At 45.6% G+C, this 17,122-nt stretch overlaps 1 protein-coding gene across 1 annotated transcript in view; it reads right to left on the reverse strand.

Moving 5' to 3' along the window:
* Nucleotides 1-7,375: 7,375 nt before the first annotated feature.
* Nucleotides 7,376-17,122, reverse strand: part of SLC25A20 (solute carrier family 25 member 20) — a 30,817-nt gene continuing 21,070 nt past the window's right edge. The window contains exons 7-9 of the mRNA XM_066596808.1: nt 12,589-12,698; nt 11,171-11,295; nt 7,376-8,182 (exon numbers count right to left, since the gene is read on the reverse strand). Of these exons, the coding sequence (XP_066452905.1) occupies nt 8,120-8,182; nt 11,171-11,295; nt 12,589-12,698 (298 nt within the window). The 3' untranslated portion in view covers nt 7,376-8,119. The remainder of the gene's footprint in view (nt 8,183-11,170; nt 11,296-12,588; nt 12,699-17,122) is intronic.

Consider the following 17,122-nt stretch of genomic DNA (forward strand, 5'->3'; position numbering starts at 1 on the left):
AATGAGTGTAAATCCATAGGGCTGCAGTAGGCCATGTGCTCTTATGTAAAGCCTCACTCTCTTTTCGAAAAAGTGGAAAGCACATTATAGTCACAGCAAAGCAATTTTTTTTTTATTAACGTGAAAAAAAGCATGCAATTTTTTTTGCCGCCAGAAAGGTTTTTGAAACAGAAAGTGACAATGGCGTCTTGTGTCCCGTATTTTACTTTCACATCTCATTGATTCCACAGGTTTCACTAATGCTGCCCTGCAGACACCCTCTAAAGCTCTTAATCGTCTTTACTCTACGCATTTTACTCTCCATAATCCAGACCTCCGTCCAAAAAGGCCACACAGCACAGCAGGACAGGAGATGGAGACTCATCAGGTTACAACAGTGATCTCCATCTTGTTAACTCCAATGCCCCTGGAGTGGGTGAGGGCACCCATTGGGGTTGTGGCTGTCACACCCAGTTGGCTCAAACTGCCCCTCTGACTTATACTGTAGTTATAAGTTCCAATCAGTGTTGGACGTTCCGCTTGGAATCTCCGTCGCTGAATTCCGCTTACAAACAGCAGGAACTAGCACAACATGCTGCACTATTTCTTCACGGAAAGCCAGGAGCCCAGCTGGAAACCAGATGGACTCCTTTATAGTTAATTGCTTTGCTTCCATCTTGAGTTGGATCCGTTCGGCGGTTCACCTGCTCGATACAATGGAGCAATAAAACGGAATATCGGAGTGCTGATCTGAATGAGCCATTTCAAAATGCCCCAACAGCGAATTCCGCCACCGAATGTTCCGCATGGAATACACAGCTATTTTTCCATTCCATGTCCACAAGCAGAGATCTTGACGAGCACGTGGAATTAATACACAGTGTATGAGAAAGTCACATCAAGCTTCTATGTACAGGGTTAGTGAAATTAAACTTCCCCCAATTCTGAGGCCTCTGGAGGGCGTTCTGCTGCTCCAAATGCGCAAAAATCAGACAATTGCCACTTCCGATGATGCGCTGCCCATTTATGGAGAGAGAAAAAAAAAAAAAAAGCTGCTGACAGGTGGCACTGTAGCGGTCAGGGCTACCGGTACCGACTTGCATCAGTATCAGACAGCATTCGTGTTGTAGCGATTAAAGCCGACTCAGTCGTGGAATACGTGGTTTTGCAAATGGAGAGCGTTGTTGAAAACCAAGGGGAAATTATTAAATATTTTTAACGTGATTTCTATAGCTGCAGCGCCACCTATCAGTAACTTTTTAACTAAAATATTTTTTTCATAAACTGTAAGCAGAATGTCTGAAGTGGCCATTTTCTGGATTTCGTCTCGTTTGGAGCAGCAGAACGCCCTCCAGAGGCCTCCAAGTTGGGAAAGTTTCCTTTCACTAACTTTGTATAACAAGCTCTTCTGAATCCAGTAATACCTTCCCTATAAACACCAATTCTGGAGCATCTGCTCTCTGCAATGTGTTATTCCGCTGTTGTTCCTCCTGGAAATTTATGAATTTGGCAACAACTACAGTTCACCATTGGTTACAACAGGGATTGTGCAGCCAAAGACTGCAATATAACCCAGCAATCTCACAATTCACTAGTGTTGGGACTCACTAGTTGCCGCACTCTTCACACAAGCCAGCCTCATTGTAGTGGTTATGATCTCCATGTCCGGCTCCTGACACCTAGCAATGGCTTGCAGTTCACTTGTATTGAGAAATCACAAGGTTCCAGGGCAATCGTTGGTCGCACACAGTCGCCGTGACACCCCAGCTTTAGGGCTCATCCTCACTGACGGACTTCATAGCGTGTTGCATTTAAGGTTGGGACATCGAAAACATATATATCTAAATATCGATAAATCGCTAATGCATTGGAGATAATTTAAGGCGATAGAATATCGATTTTTGTAAAGAAGAAGCGTGTCTTGTGGTCCGGTGACCAGATTTTCTTTCTTTATATACCGCCCTTTCCTTTGTGTTTGTACAGGATGTAGTTTTGTTTCAGGCAGTAATGAACTTATAAACAAGTTCTAGAAACTTTTGGAAAGTGTGAGGTGACTCTTTGTCCCCAATAAGGTTTGCTCCAGGCAAAACGACTCTCGGAAACAGTGGGGTCTTCGGCCCCTTTTCCGCATGCGTTTATTCATCGCATTAGACGAGGCTCTGAACGCAGTGCCCTGAGAAAGATAGGAGACCCATCTAACGCAATTACAATTGCGTTCATTCGCATTACCAGGCCCTGCATTTTTTACAAGTTGCCATTGAGACCATTGGTCCCTCAGCGGCAACTTGAAAAAAATGCAGGACACGCAGCCCCACAAACACACAGAGATCATGCTCACATCCTGGCAGGTCCGGCGTCCATCTTCTGGCTTCCTTGTAGCTGGCAGGACCCCGTTTCAGTCTGTTTATCTCCAATCATCAACGATTATTGGGGCCCAATGAGAAAAAAAAACTTCTTTTCATATACCCAATTTTTATTATATAGTCCATATACCAAGATTGAGGAGCAGCAGCTGAGGTACTAGGCTCAATCCATGCTCACAAGGATCATCAAATCAAGTTGTTTATTCTGAGCACAGACTTCACTGCATAGCAACGTTTCAACCGTAAACACTGTCTTTATCAGGCATATACCTCATTTTAATTCTATGTCTCATCTGTAATCTTTATTTTCATTTGTAACTTTAATATATTTTCATGTTATTAAGGGGTTGTCCCGCGCCGAAACGGTTTTGTTTTTTTTCAATAGCCCCCCCCCCCCGTTCGGCATGAGACAAACCCAATGCATGTGTTGGAAAAAAAAACCCGGATCGTACTTACCCGAATCCCCGCGCTCCGGTGGCTTCTTATTTACCTTGCAAAAATGGCCGCCGGGATCTTCACCCTCGGTGGACCGCAGGTCTTCTGTGCGGTCCATTGCCGATTCCAGCCTCCTGATTGGCTGGAATCGGCACACGTGACGGGGCGGAGCTACGAGGAGCAGCTCTCCAGCACGAGCAGCCCCATTCAACACGGAGAAGACCGGACTGCGCAAGCGCGTCTAATCGGGCGCTTAGACGCTGAAAATTAGACGGAACCATGGAGACGGGGACGCTAGCAACGGAACAGGTAAGTGAATAACTTCTGTATGGCTCATAATTAATGCACGATGTATATTACAAAGTGCATTAATATGGCCATACAGAAGTGTATACCCCAACTTTGTTTCGTGGGACAACCCCTTTAAGTGCGTATGACGGTATAAATGCATGTAGAATACCAGCCATATAGAACTTGTATATATAAAACCACAACCCTGGCAGCGTCACCGTGACAGTCTCGCTGCCTCGTTTTTAAGTCAGGTCTGAATTCATCACAGGGGAGAATCCAGTTTAAACCCTTTCCATTCTTGTTGCCTAGTGAAACAATTGTAATTGGGATATCATCCAGCTGGGTTAATTACTCCGTCATGTAATTGCCCCCCTCTCGCTCTCCACAATGTGCGCTGACGTCACCTGCCACTTATAAGCAGTTTATGTAATCCCGTAATACATTAATCCCGCTACAAGCTGTCAGCGTGTCCTACACCCTCAAGGTCTTTTGTTTTGCAGGCCGTGACCGCGCATTGCATTATTTATCAGTCCTTGTAAATCGTTAATTCCAAATCACTGCCGGGTGAGACGTCAGCGGTGGCGGCGCCGCGGTCACCTGCCCGGATCTCTTACAACTCGCTGAACACCTCATTAGACTCCCTCTACTATTTTAATCCTCTTTGCTGCAGCTCTGCTATTTGGGAAACAGTTTCGTAGCCAAGCGAGCGCACTTTGTGTGTTTATTTGTAAACTTCACCTGCGGTCCTGATATTCATCCTCCTTGGGGACAGGAGATTTGGTGTACAAAATTCATAAAGGAGCAGTGCCAAAACATGATATCTGATCAGCAGTGGCTCCGTTCATCAGGGTGGAAAACGAGCAGTTTCTACACTAAATCACTGCATTAGGAACACCTCCTCCATAATGGGATAACTGGTTGGGTCATGTTTTTGAGCGATCACTGCTTTCAGATGTCGTGGAACAAATGCCACAATGTTATGAACGTCCTCCATCCTCTACTCGCCCCATGCCCGCAGCAGCAGCTCCATCAGTTGGCGCACATTTTGCGGATAAGTGGGAGCAGATCTCACAGCCCTTTCCAGCAGATCCCAAACACGTTCAATAGGATTATAGTCCGGTGAGGTTGGGGGCCAGGGTAGTGTGGAGAGTCCATTGTTGTGTTCCTCCAACCACTCCCTAGGGATCCGAGATCAATGACACGGAGCGTTGTCCTGTTAAAAGATGGCACTGTGGTCGGGGAAGACTTCCTGAAAATGCGGATGCAGACGGTCAGCTAACAGGTCCCTGTAGTGTTCATCATTCAAGGATTGTGTTCTGATGACCAACGGTCCTACACCAGGAAACCGCTCCCCAGACCAGGACACCGCCACCACTGGCCTGCTGAGCCAACGTGGTGCACCTGTGGGATATTGCTTCATGTTATTTACGCCAGATACCGACCCAGCCATCCGTATAGTTCAGCAGGAAATGAGACTCGTCACCATGTATCCAAGGTCCATTGATGACTTTCCTAGGTACTGTTGGCGATGACACAGGGTCATCAGGGACACGCTTGTCAGGCATTCCGGCTATTGCTCTTCAGTTGAGGCAAGGTACACTGCATGGTCGTTGTGGAAATTTGTTTAACTTCCAAAGTATGTTGTAATGCTAGGTCAGTTGGCCCATTGTGCCACCCAACACTCACTTCTAGGAATGTAGTCTGCTGCTGTGTGATCTTCTGTTGGGCATCTGTCCATGGTTCAACCAGTCGTGGTACACTCCGTGGTTCGGGAACAGCTAACAAGTGCAATTGTTTCAGAATGACTGATGCCACAACTCTGGCCAGCAACAATATGCCTGCAGTCAAAGCCACCCAAGTCACCATGTTTACCCATGACTGACAAATGTTACCTTCAACTGTGCAGAGGAGAACTGGCCATCACATGGTACTGGGTTATTGATCAAAAGATGACACACATCCGCTGTTACTAATGCAGTGATCATTTAGTGCACTGTAGACAGCAGGCACCGGCTCATCCTTGGGCTGGGGAGGTCCTGCTTCTTTGGACCCCATCTAAGCATGGCTTTATGTGAGACAACTATCATCCAGCTGATCAATAGTGAGTTGTTCTGTGTAGACACGGCCACCAACCAGGTGAGAATTCAGTCATTAATCACTTCATTTCAGCTCACTATTCAATAGTCACTTATTATATAGTCTGGTGTAAACAGGCAATTGTTGTCTTTCAATGGCCAGCCAACAACTTTGTAGAGAAATATGGCATGCATCTCTCACCCAACGATGATTGGCTGCCTCCTTTTTTTGACCATTTTGCCTTCCCACTTAATGCTCATTGGTTCCAGAAAATACAAATATATGCGAGTGACCCTCGACTGCTGTTATTCGAAAGCGGAGGTCCCTGGCACGTTTTGGTCTTTTAAGATGCACTTGCTGCTATAGTCACTTGCTGGCTTGGCCTTTGATGAAGCACTCGGTGCTGCGGCCTTCTCCTATTGGAGGGTGTTCACTCGAGAGACCGCTCACATGTATTTATATGTGGATTCGGCCACCAATGAGCGTGTTGGAGAGGGGTCAAAATACAAATTCCTACCCACCAAATAACCAACCGGCCCCCTAACTAGTAGATAAACGAGGTACCAATAAATTTGTTCAGTGAGCGCAAAAACAAATAAGTGAAAATCATTCACTGTGTAAAAGCACATAGTCGTTCGTACGCTTTAGCGACTATTTCAAGCAATTATTCAGACAACAGGCGATCCGTGTAAAGTCACCCAAACACGTGAAATTTAAAAAAATTTAAATTAAAAAAAGCAAACATCGCAGGTCCATTTCCTTTTGGAAAAAGTTTGCAGCATACAAAGGATATATGAACAGATATCGACAACCACCACCGCCGGTACGGAAGCTGACGCACATTTTACATATACAAATCTACCCGAACCATCCGCCTTATTTCCGATACGCATGAAAGGGGTGTACCGTGTGACAAAACACAACATGAACCCAAGTACAATAAACATGGTGCTGAAGATCACAGAGGAGCCACAGCCTAAACAAGGCAGAAGACAAAAGCTAAAAGAAGGTGGGAGACGCGAGCAGCGATACCCCCGCATTCGTGACTGGCATCTGGTGGGAGCATTCAGATAGATCACAACAGCAGACGACTTCTCCGGTGCTGCGTTGTAGAATTTAATCTCTTACTTTTGAAATACCTTTCCTCGCCGCCCACTCACACCTACAGAGCCGCGCATTACTCACTGCACCGTCACCCTACGCCGATCACTTCTCGCCAGCAAAGGGCGAACTGCTTCTCGGAGAGTTCCTCCCAAATTAATTACACTTCAATATGATGTTCTTAAAGGGAAAAGTTATATCCTTAATGAAGGAAACCAGCGAAAGCCTTGACAGCAGGTTTACACCATTCATTAAACTACAAGGATTAAGGGCGCTGCAGCCCCGTTATGCTGGATTCTGCATCTGCTGCCTCTAGTACTAGCCTTAAAGGGCCACGCCAGTGATTTTTTAAAAAATTCCTTGCGTAGTTCTTCCCCAGAGAATATATAAGGGAGCTTGCGTTACTCATATCTTTTTATCGGAAACTCCCAGCCTCTTTTTTTCCTCCGATGGTCATTCTGACCAGCTCAGATGTACTTGGGGTTACAGATTCATTTTCTAGTCAATGTCTCATTTTTGTATGATCCTGGTACATGGATCTACCGCATAAACTACCTAGAGGGAGACAGACATTCCTATTGGTTACCGATGATCATACAGTTCCTGTCACACGGGTATAATAAAGGGGATCACAGCTCATCCTGCTGACTGGATAGTTATGGTCTGTAGCATATTAAGAAGACTATAGGAACATTTAGAAATTGTTAAAAACCCTGTTCGAGCCCAATATTCCTTACAGCTGAGGGATTGCATTACTGAGCAGCGGAAAAACATCACCTGGTCAGAGGAATCCAGATTTCTGTTGCACCGTGCTGATGGGAGGTCAGAATTTGGCACAAGCAGCATGAATCGATAACCCCTTCCTGTCAGTGGTTCAGGACATGCATTGCTATACATTAGATGAGGGTGCTGACAAGAGGTTTCCTGTCCACAGGGGCCAATATTCCTGCAGAGTGATTTCACCTAGTGGAATCTACACCATGATGAAGAACTGCCATTCTTAAGGCCAAAAGAGGTTCAACGCACTACTAGATGGGGGCTCTAATCAATTTGCAAGTGTGCAATATCACGCCTCTGTACCCGCATCCATACCAATTCACCAATATGAAAATAGCACAATACAACAGCCGTGTGATAAGGCAAAAATTTACTGCTGATAGAAATGTTTTTACATATAAAATCTCTCCCGCTAAATACACGGATCGGCAAACAATTCATAGGCTACGAGGAGCCGGGATGATATGTACAGGAGCCCTGCTCAATGTGCACCATGTTCCAGATATTTCATGCATGCAGCACACTTGGAGGTCGCTCTGCTCGGGTTAACCTCTGTATTGATGCAAGGAAAGAATGTGCCCACATAGGGGGAGGGGAGCAGCGCTGGGCACTGTGTGTTGTACAACTGTGAGGTAAGGTACCAGGACAGGTACCAGTCTTCTCATTCCGTGGCTTATGGTTTGTGCAGTGGGTTCCAGCGACCTGCAGCTGGCATTTAACTACATGTGAAGAGATATAGTGTTTTGGTGTCCTACGGCGCCATCATCAGGAGTTATTAAGACAGAGGTCAGTGCCGGATCATCGCCTTATCGATCTACCAGATAAAAATAAATTTCATGTAAATTACGACCAAATTAATCACAGTCCATGGCGAGCAGCTTGTTACATTCACGTGGAGGATTCTAGAATATGTGTGTTTCAAGTTATTTCCATCTTGGTACCTGGCAGGTGCCAGTTATGGAGAAGCCCCCGCGAGTTGTGGTCACGAGGGAACTAAGGCAAGTTGTTACGTCAAGAACAGTTCAAGTTCTACCCGAAGGTGGCAGCGCCAGACGTGCTAGGTAGTCAGCCTGCTTTCTAGGAGGATTTCGGAACTCTTACAAGTTTGGCGCTATCCAGTTTAGGAACTTCATGGCGACTTCGAATCCAAGGAAACAAGCCTGAGGATGGAAGAGATGGGAGGAGATTTAATCAGGGATTTCCAAAATGTAGGGGATAAATAAATAAATGCACAGGAGGGCAGAAAAAGGTGTAAGAGAAAATGGCCACACGCACCTTTCCAATAGCCTCACCCAATCGAGTGGAAAATTCACATCGAAACTGTCAAAAACCACAGATGGAGATGGTTTTTGAAATGGATCTGCAGCAGATTTCACCCTATCAATTGAAGGGGTTAAATCTGCTGTGGATCCGTGGTAAAATCTGCAGTAGTAGTGCGGATTGTGTTGCAGAATCTGTGAATTTGGGTGATTTTCTGTTGTGGAAAAAGCGGCACCAATTCTGCTACCTGTGAATGTACCCTAAGAGCGTTTTATATACATTGTGGTTTTTGCTGATTGAAGTGCTATGCTTAGAACAAGCCACCAATAATAAAATCAGTGGGGGGTCTACCATCTGGAACTCCCTACAACTACTAGCTGTTCACTGGGCTGAAGCACTTGTGCACTAAACTCATTTTTTTGAATGTAGCAGACTGCTCCGTTCCCACTGCAGTGGTCAGGTTTAGTATTACATGTACAGCTCCTATTCACTGGGAACATTGCCTGCAATACCAAGTCTAGCCACTGCAGTAGGAACGGAGCTGTCTGTTTTCTGCATAACTCTGCTGGGCTGGTGCACTTGTACTTGAGCCAACAGCTGACTGGCAGGGATTCCGGGCAGCAGACCTCTGCTCACCTCCTATTGATAGCCTATTCTACAGACAGGCCATTTATCAAGTACAACCCCTTTAAGGCTTGCTTTCCACAGTGCAGGTTCAAACTGTGGGGCAAAACAGCATGTATCATACTACGAAGGCCAGAGGTTTGCAGCAACTACAGGTGAAAAACAAGCCAATGCCTCACCTGTACCTGCTGCTAAACCCGAGACTCATGTGTGATGTTATCACATGGTGTGATTGTTCTCAGCAAGAGAAACGACGTAATCTTGTAGATAGGATACCTTTTAATGGCTAACAAAAATGCATGATGTTATAATAGCGAGCTTCCGAACCAACGCAGGGTTCTTCTTCAGGCTTATGGATTGGATCTGAAGAGGCATGGATATTTATACACACTTATAACATACATACTTATGACAAGGCACAGATATGGATGTGATTGGTTCGCACTTAAAAGGAATTCTGCAACAGCAAACAAACTTTTTTTGTCTAGGCACTGATAGCGGAGTGAACGTTTTATGGTCCCTAAATTACTGTTGGGGGGAAAGGTCAGCATGCTACAAGAGGTACACTGACATTTTTAGCTAAACACTGATAAGGGAGTGAAAGTTTATGGTCCCTGAATTACTGTTGATGGGGGTCTTATCTGTGCAATAAATGTCTCACACCTCCCATTCACGCATAAATCCTGGGGAATAATTTAACCCAGTATTCAGCGTGTCAAAGGTTGTTATCAATTTATATTCCCAAATTCTTCTGTGGTTTTGTGACTTGAAACCACCCTTCAATATCAAAACTCTCATATCTCATATACTGACTGCAGACAGGATACGGATCCCCAACACACAGCAGGACTATAAGATCCCAGGGACATTCACATGTTCCTCGTCCAATGTTGTGTACCTGATCATGTGCAGTAAATGTCCTATTGGGGGTCTTTATGTTGGAGAAACAGGGCAAAAACTGAAAGCCAGGATGAGATCTCATCGCCACACGATTGAACACAGAAAAATAGAATTACCTGTGGCTGAGCACTTCTCTAACCGTGGACATGACATAGGAGATATGAGAGTCTTGATATTGAAGGGTGGTTTCAAGTCACAAAACCACAGAAGAATTTGGGAATATAAATTGATAACAACCTTTGACACGCTGGATACTGGGTTAAATTATTCCCCAGGATTTATGCGTGAATGGGAAGTGTGAGACATTTATTATACAGATAAGACCCCCATCAACAGTAATTCAGGGACCGTAAACTTTCACTCCCTTATCAGTGTTTAGCTAAAAATGTCAGTGTACCTCTTGTAGCATTTCTAGCCTGACGACCTTTCCCCCCCCCCCCCCTCCAACAGTAATTTAGGGACCCTAAAACGTTCACTCCGCTATCAGTGCCTAGACAAAAAAAGTTTGTTTGCTGTTGCAGAATTCCTTTTAAGTGCGAACCAATCACATCCATATCTGTGCCTTGTCATAAGTATGCATGTTATAAGTGTGTATAAATATCCATGCCTCTTCAGATCCAATCCATAAGCCTGAAGAAGAACCCTGCGTTGGTTCGCAAGCTCGCTATTATTACATCATGTATTTTTGTTAGCCATTGAAAGGTATCATATCTACAAGATTACGTCGTTTCTCTTGCTGAGAACAATCACATTTTGCTCTACTGGCTAACACGGTACCAGATCTTTGTTTTCGTTATCACATGGTTCACACCCACCTGCACATTTCCGCCCTACAAACGCTCTGTGGAAACCCAGCCCATGTTCTGGTTCTCTTTTTGTACAGCCTATTGATTAACAGGTCGGCGTGCACGTTGAACAGACCACCTAGGATTTAGAGATTATTTCCAGCATGGGGAAATCCAATAATCCAGGATTATGAACCGTTTTCTGCAATTGGTCTGGAAATCCCTAATGGTTTTCAAACAATCAATTACATTAATGGCAGAGCAGCAGTGTGGTAGGTGCGGAAACATCACAAAATCAGGTCCGGCGCTAGTATATTAAAGGACCGCCAAAGTCAGCTGCTTATGTAATAATGATAGCAATCATATTATATATCTACATATCTATCGCAGCCCAGGAGAGAAGTAATAAAGCACTAATCATTGGGCGCAGGTGGTTTCTGGACTGTGAAGCCTTTGGTAAAGGATCACAACAGTCAGGTTCTGCCCATCATGAACTGACTGATAACAGGGAGCAATAGATTGCATCACACAGCACAGGAACTAGTCATAACAGACTAGAACCAGCAAGCTGATACTTACAGCATTGGCTGGGAAGGCCCGGAGCATAACTGGCGTGAAGCCTTTATACAGCGATCCGATTCCTTCCTCACGGATTAATTCACGCAAGACATCCCGGAATCCGTTCGGATATTTTCCTGCCGGGGCTGTGAAGAGATAGAAATATATTAGATGCTTTATTCTTAAAGGGGTTTTCCACTACAGACATTTACCACTTATGTACTGGATAGAGGTTAAAGATCAGATTGCTGGGAGTCCAACTACTGGGACCCCCAGTGATCCAAAAACCGGCACACTTAAATGCTAGAAGTGAATGGAGTAGCGGTGAACATCTGGGACCACCACTCCATTCGCTTCTATGGAATGGAGGAACAGCGATGTGCTTGGCATAGATGTGAATGGAGTGGTGGTAAAACATGCGCTCCATTCACATAACATTCATCATGTGCCATTCGAGGTCTCAGCAGTCCAACCTACAACAATCAGACATTTCTGCGCTCAGACCTCCACTCACCATCTATTTCTTCCTGGTATAGGCGATAAGTCTGATCGGTGGGTCAGACTGGAGAAGAGGAGATAACGATAGGTGTGGCGGTCACGCATGTGTAGTGCCTCTCCATTCATTTCAATGGAGCTGACGGAAATAGAGTACAACTGCCTAGCCATCCCTGGCAGTCTCACTGAAGATAAATGGAGCGGCGCCGTACGTGTGACCACTATTACATTCAATCTCCTCTCCAATCCTTGGGATCAGTGGGGGTCTCAGAAGTGAGATCTTCACCGATCAGACTTACCACCTATCTACAGGCTAGGTAATAAGTCCATCTTTGTACAACTCCTCTAACCCTTTAAAACCACAGGACACATGACATAAGTTTACATACTCAGCGCATGGTACTTAATGCAACAGGACGCAACATACATCTTGTCGGTGGCATGGGCTCATAAGTGAGCCTGCGCCATACCGCAGCGGAAGCCGGCTGTGATGGACAGCGGAGCTCCTGCTGCAACAGCGGGGGGGAAAAAAAATCAGCCTCTTCTGTTCTATATGTACATTTTTTTTGTCCATATAGCTAGTGCATTTAAAAGGATAACCCTTTTAGAATGCTGGGAGTTGTAGTGCTCCATCACCTGCTGGTGAGCCTCTTGTTGGGCATCACTGATCACTGCCTGACCCGCTATCTCTGTATTCTGCAGCACTGTTTTGCCTGCACTACATATCAATATGGAGCATTTTTTGGCTGCAGCTCGGCTCTGCTTCATCACTCGTTATCGGCACGCAGACTCTCATTCAATTCACAAGAGGCTCAGAAATTATTAGCACTTGAAGAGGTGGAAAAAGGAGGAGGAGGAAGAAAAGAAGAGGGATTTCATGAAATATGACTCCACCATTAACACGCCGGTCCGCAGATACTCACAGCGAAGAGCCGATCACCCACCTGTCTGGAAACGGGATTTTAGCACGTCTGGGGGAATAGCGACGGCCCAGTTAAAGATTCCAGCCATTCCTCCGGCAAACAGAATTCGAGGAACACTCAGCTCACTTACACTGCCAGGAGGGGAGAGGAAGGAAAAATCCAAATTAACTTATTGGCGGACAGCCAGCCTCACAACAGAATATAGCAGATGGGCGACTGAGCCAACATGGTATATACTGCAAAATCAGTCCTGATACCTCTCACAGCTGAGGGTTTGCTAGACAATCCTCTGTGAGCCAAGCACATCAGCAGCTGCACAGATCTCTCACCTGTCCTGATAGTCTGTTCCAATGCATCATATGCAGAAATAACCCCTTAGACCAGGTTCACACGCGGCGGATTTGGCCGCACAGAAAATCCACAGCATTTACAGTAGCAGCAAAGTGGATGAGATTTACAAAATCTTGTCCACACGCTGCCAAAAAAAAGGTCTGCATAAAACCCGTGTCATTCTAATCCGCAGCGTGCCAATCGTATCGCCGTTTACACTTAAGGAATCCACCTCTTCTCAATGAGGGGGGAATTCTGCACCAAATAGTGAGGGTTTTGATGCAGACTTTCAGCTGTGGATCTGCTGCAGAACGTCCGCTGCGGACAATCCACAGCAAACCTGCCCCGCGTCAACATCACCTTAGGGATCAGTCTCACGGGCGAAAATACGCTCTGTATTATGCACACAATATGGAGCACCAAATCCCCATTGATTTGTATCAGGGCATTAATACATGCGCATTACGCATTTGTCGCGGACCCAGGTGCATTTCAAAGGGACGGAGCAACTCTCAGGCCATGTGACCGATGAACGAGACATCACTGGCCTGAGAAGAGGTTTTGGTGCTCACCCGAAATCCGTAGCCTCTTCGATCAGCTGATCACTAGGAATCCTGAGTGGCGGACCCTCAACGATCGACTACTGATCACTTATCCTGAAGACGGGTTTTCTGGGGAAAAACTCTTAAAAGGTACGTTTATAAGAGGTGGAAATGCTGCAGAATTTCCGCATCCAACAGAAAGTCTGTGCAAAGACTTGGGAGGCGCTTTATCAGCACAGTCTGGTACCATCTAGTGAGCAGAGCATCCCTTCACCAGCGGCGCTGCACTCACTAGAGACCCCTCTATGCCGGGCTGTGCCGATAGTGTAAAGAATCAGTAAGCGAGCGCTGTATCTGCCAGCTGATTTTTAGTCAAAATTCGCAACAATCATTTTGGATGCGTAAATACGGCGTAATTTTCAACTTTGGAAAATCCGCAGCATTTGCCCTACGCGTGAATGTACACATGCACTCATATTCACCTCTACACATTCTGTAGATGAGCAAGATGTAGTAGAGCTGATTTTTTTCCTCCTTGCGGTGCTCTATGATATACACCACAGCATTACTTGCAGTCCCATGTAAAACCACAGAGAACAGCATATTACGGTGACCATTTTGGCTCTGCTGCATCTGTAGTCTCATTCTATTCTGCCGCCTCTCCCACTTACTAAGCTACACGTGATAATAGAGGTCATGTACTGTGATGGATGGCATGTAATACTTGGATAATTATAGGGATTTACTTTTATTTACACCAATTATATCTGTGCACACAACAAACAGACAGAATCCCTTCCCACACTGCGCTGCGGACTCACCAAACCAGATATTCTGGCTCCCTCCGCCTGTGCACAGGGAAAAGGCACAGAACTGCGCTAAATCGCGCGGAGAATCAGCAAACTTACCCCGGAGCAGGAAGTGCCGACAACCAACGGCTCTGCTGTTTATACGCTTGTCTAAGTGCTGGGCGGGTAATATACAATAACCACAAAACGAAGGGGCTGTGCCTCCATAATCTCTCAGGTGGTCTCAGAAAGAAATGAGGACGATCGACCTTCCCATTTCAGTTGACAGAGGTCCTTGCAGTTAGAAGCCCCCACCAGACGTTTATTACACGTTCATAGAATCTCTTTAAAGGGATATTCCCCAAGATTGTTTAAAGAGTAACAATCTTGGGGAATATTTAGCGGATTTGGGTGAAGATCTGCGACATAATCCATGTCAAATTCATCACTATTTGGAGCATTTTTTTTTTTTTTTTTTTTTAAGCACAGACCACAGCTGATTTCACCCTCTCAATTGAAAGGATTAAAGTCTGCTGCGGTCTGTCCAAACTCGCACCAATGGTACGGTTGTTGACGAGAGATTTGATCCGGATTTTGGTGCAGATTTTCCACAGTGGAAAATGTGCACCAATTCTGATCCATGTGAGCATAGTCTTAAAAAATGTCAAGTTTTGATCAGTGAAGGTCTGGGTGCTGAGACCTCAGCTGACCGCTAATCATGAAGGCGCTGCAGCGCTCATCCAAGCACTGTGCCCCTCTGACTGTCATCGCTGCTTGTCAACTGGAGCCTCTCAGCAGCTAAAGATGGATGCATAGATGTTAATAGAAGTGTTTTTTTAAATTAAAAAAAAAACAAAAAAAAAAAAAAACACAGAAAAATAGAAAACCCGGAGGCAAGCAAACCATGTCTATCTTTAGCTACAGCTCTTTGGTTTCAGCAATCAACAGGGGTCTCAGAACCGAGATCCCCACTGATCAAAACCTGTAATGTGTTGCTCCAGTATGTTAAAAGGGGTTTTTTTTTTGTTGTTTTTTTAAAGTGCTGTTCCTCTTTTAAGCAGATTACAAGGACACATCATGACATTCTGTTCAGTGCAAAAGGTGCCAACCTCTAGGACCACTGCCAATAGGACTGTGTTGCAATTCCCTAAATGGCAGATCTTCAGTGCAGGGAGATACTTAAAGAGATTGTGCCAAAATAGAAAGTTATCCCCCATCTACAGGATCTGATCAGTGGAGGTAGACCTGCTGAGACCCCCACTGATCCAGAGAATGGGGGTCCCAAAGCTCCCCAGATGAACGGAGTAGCGGTTGTGCTGATAGCAGAGTTCAAGCACTTGGCACTCTCCAGTTCTCCCAAGATGTAGCAGCAGCACACCTGTGTGACCAGCATTCAATTCATGCAGAGATCTTTGGGATTCCTATGGTGTGTAGACCAGTTTTGGGGAGTGTTCACACGAAGTGGATTTGGTGTGGATTTTCTGCACCATTAGTGGGGATTTTGATACAAATGTGATGCTGATCCATAGCAGACTTCATCTCTTCAATTAAAAGGGTAAAATCTGCTGTGGATCTGTGTCAAAACCTGCACCAACTGGTGTGGATCCGCACCAATAACTGCTACATGCAACTTTTTTCCTGTGATGTTTTGCGTTTTTTCTCAAGAGCAATTCGTATAGAATGTGTTCTTGTCCATCTGGGGTTTTTTTTCCGTTTCGTGGGGTTTTTTCACATAGGAACTGTCAGTTGCATAGGTCTCCTTATTTTTCTCTTAATGCACCCATGATTGTCAATGGAGGGCTGCAAAAAACGCGACGAAAAACGCGTGAAAACGCCGCGTTTTTCACGCGCGAAAATCGGCAACGCAAGTGGGTAGGCGCCCTAAAGTAGCAGTTTTTTCCTCTTCCAAGTCAATTAGAAGAAAGCGCATATGACCAACATAATCCTGATGACATGTCTAGAAGCACTTTATGCAAGTTTCATGGTGCCCAGTGGTGGTCTTCGGTAGCAGGGCGATTACTTTCCCCTTGTTCACATTAAACGATGCCAATGTTTGCCTTCTGTGATGTCACTAGTCCCAGACCGGGGACCTAGGACACTCACAATTCACCTGTAGTATGGGTAACTACCATTACTCTGTAGTCTCCTCACTATCGCACAACCATAAATGGCTCTTTGATACTTTTCACTCCCTTCTCAGCCCCGTGACGGATCCCAGTGCTGGCTGCTTACTTCAAAATGAAAATTGATGACATCCGTCAGGAAATAACTTCCCAATCCCAGACTAACCCCGACCCTAGTCTTGTCAGCACTGCATCTAGCTCCTGCTCACTGTCTGTACTCAGACCAGCGACAAAGGAAGAAGTCTCCAAATTGCTCTTCTCTGCTCGCCCCACCACCTGCGCTAGCGACCCCCTCCCCTCACACCTCCTCCGTTCCTTCTCCCCAGTGGTCATCTCCCATCTCACCACTATATTCAACCTCTCTCTGACATCTGGCATCTTTCCCTCTTCTTTCAAACACGCCATTATATCCCCACTGCTAAAGAAGCCGACTCTGGACGCGACTGATGCTGCAAACTACCGACCCAGCTCAAACCTCCCCTTCATCTCCAAACTACTAGAACGCCTGGTTTACTCCCGCCTTGTAAGCTATCTATCAGAGCACTCTCTCCTAGACCCCCTACAGTCTGACTTCTGACCCCTACACTCGACAGAAACTGCCCTTACAAGGGTATCCGATGACCTACTGACAGCTAAATCGAGGGGTGATTACTCCCTACTGATCCTCCTCGACATTTGCACAGCATTTGACAGTGTTGACCACAAACTCCACCTAGTATGCTTCGCTCCATCGGCCTAAAGGACACTGCCCTCTCCTGGTTCTCTTCCTACC

This window comes from Eleutherodactylus coqui, chromosome 3 (genome assembly GCF_035609145.1).
Source record: "Eleutherodactylus coqui strain aEleCoq1 chromosome 3, aEleCoq1.hap1, whole genome shotgun sequence".
In the NCBI taxonomy this organism is placed as follows: Eukaryota; Metazoa; Chordata; class Amphibia; order Anura; family Eleutherodactylidae; genus Eleutherodactylus; species Eleutherodactylus coqui.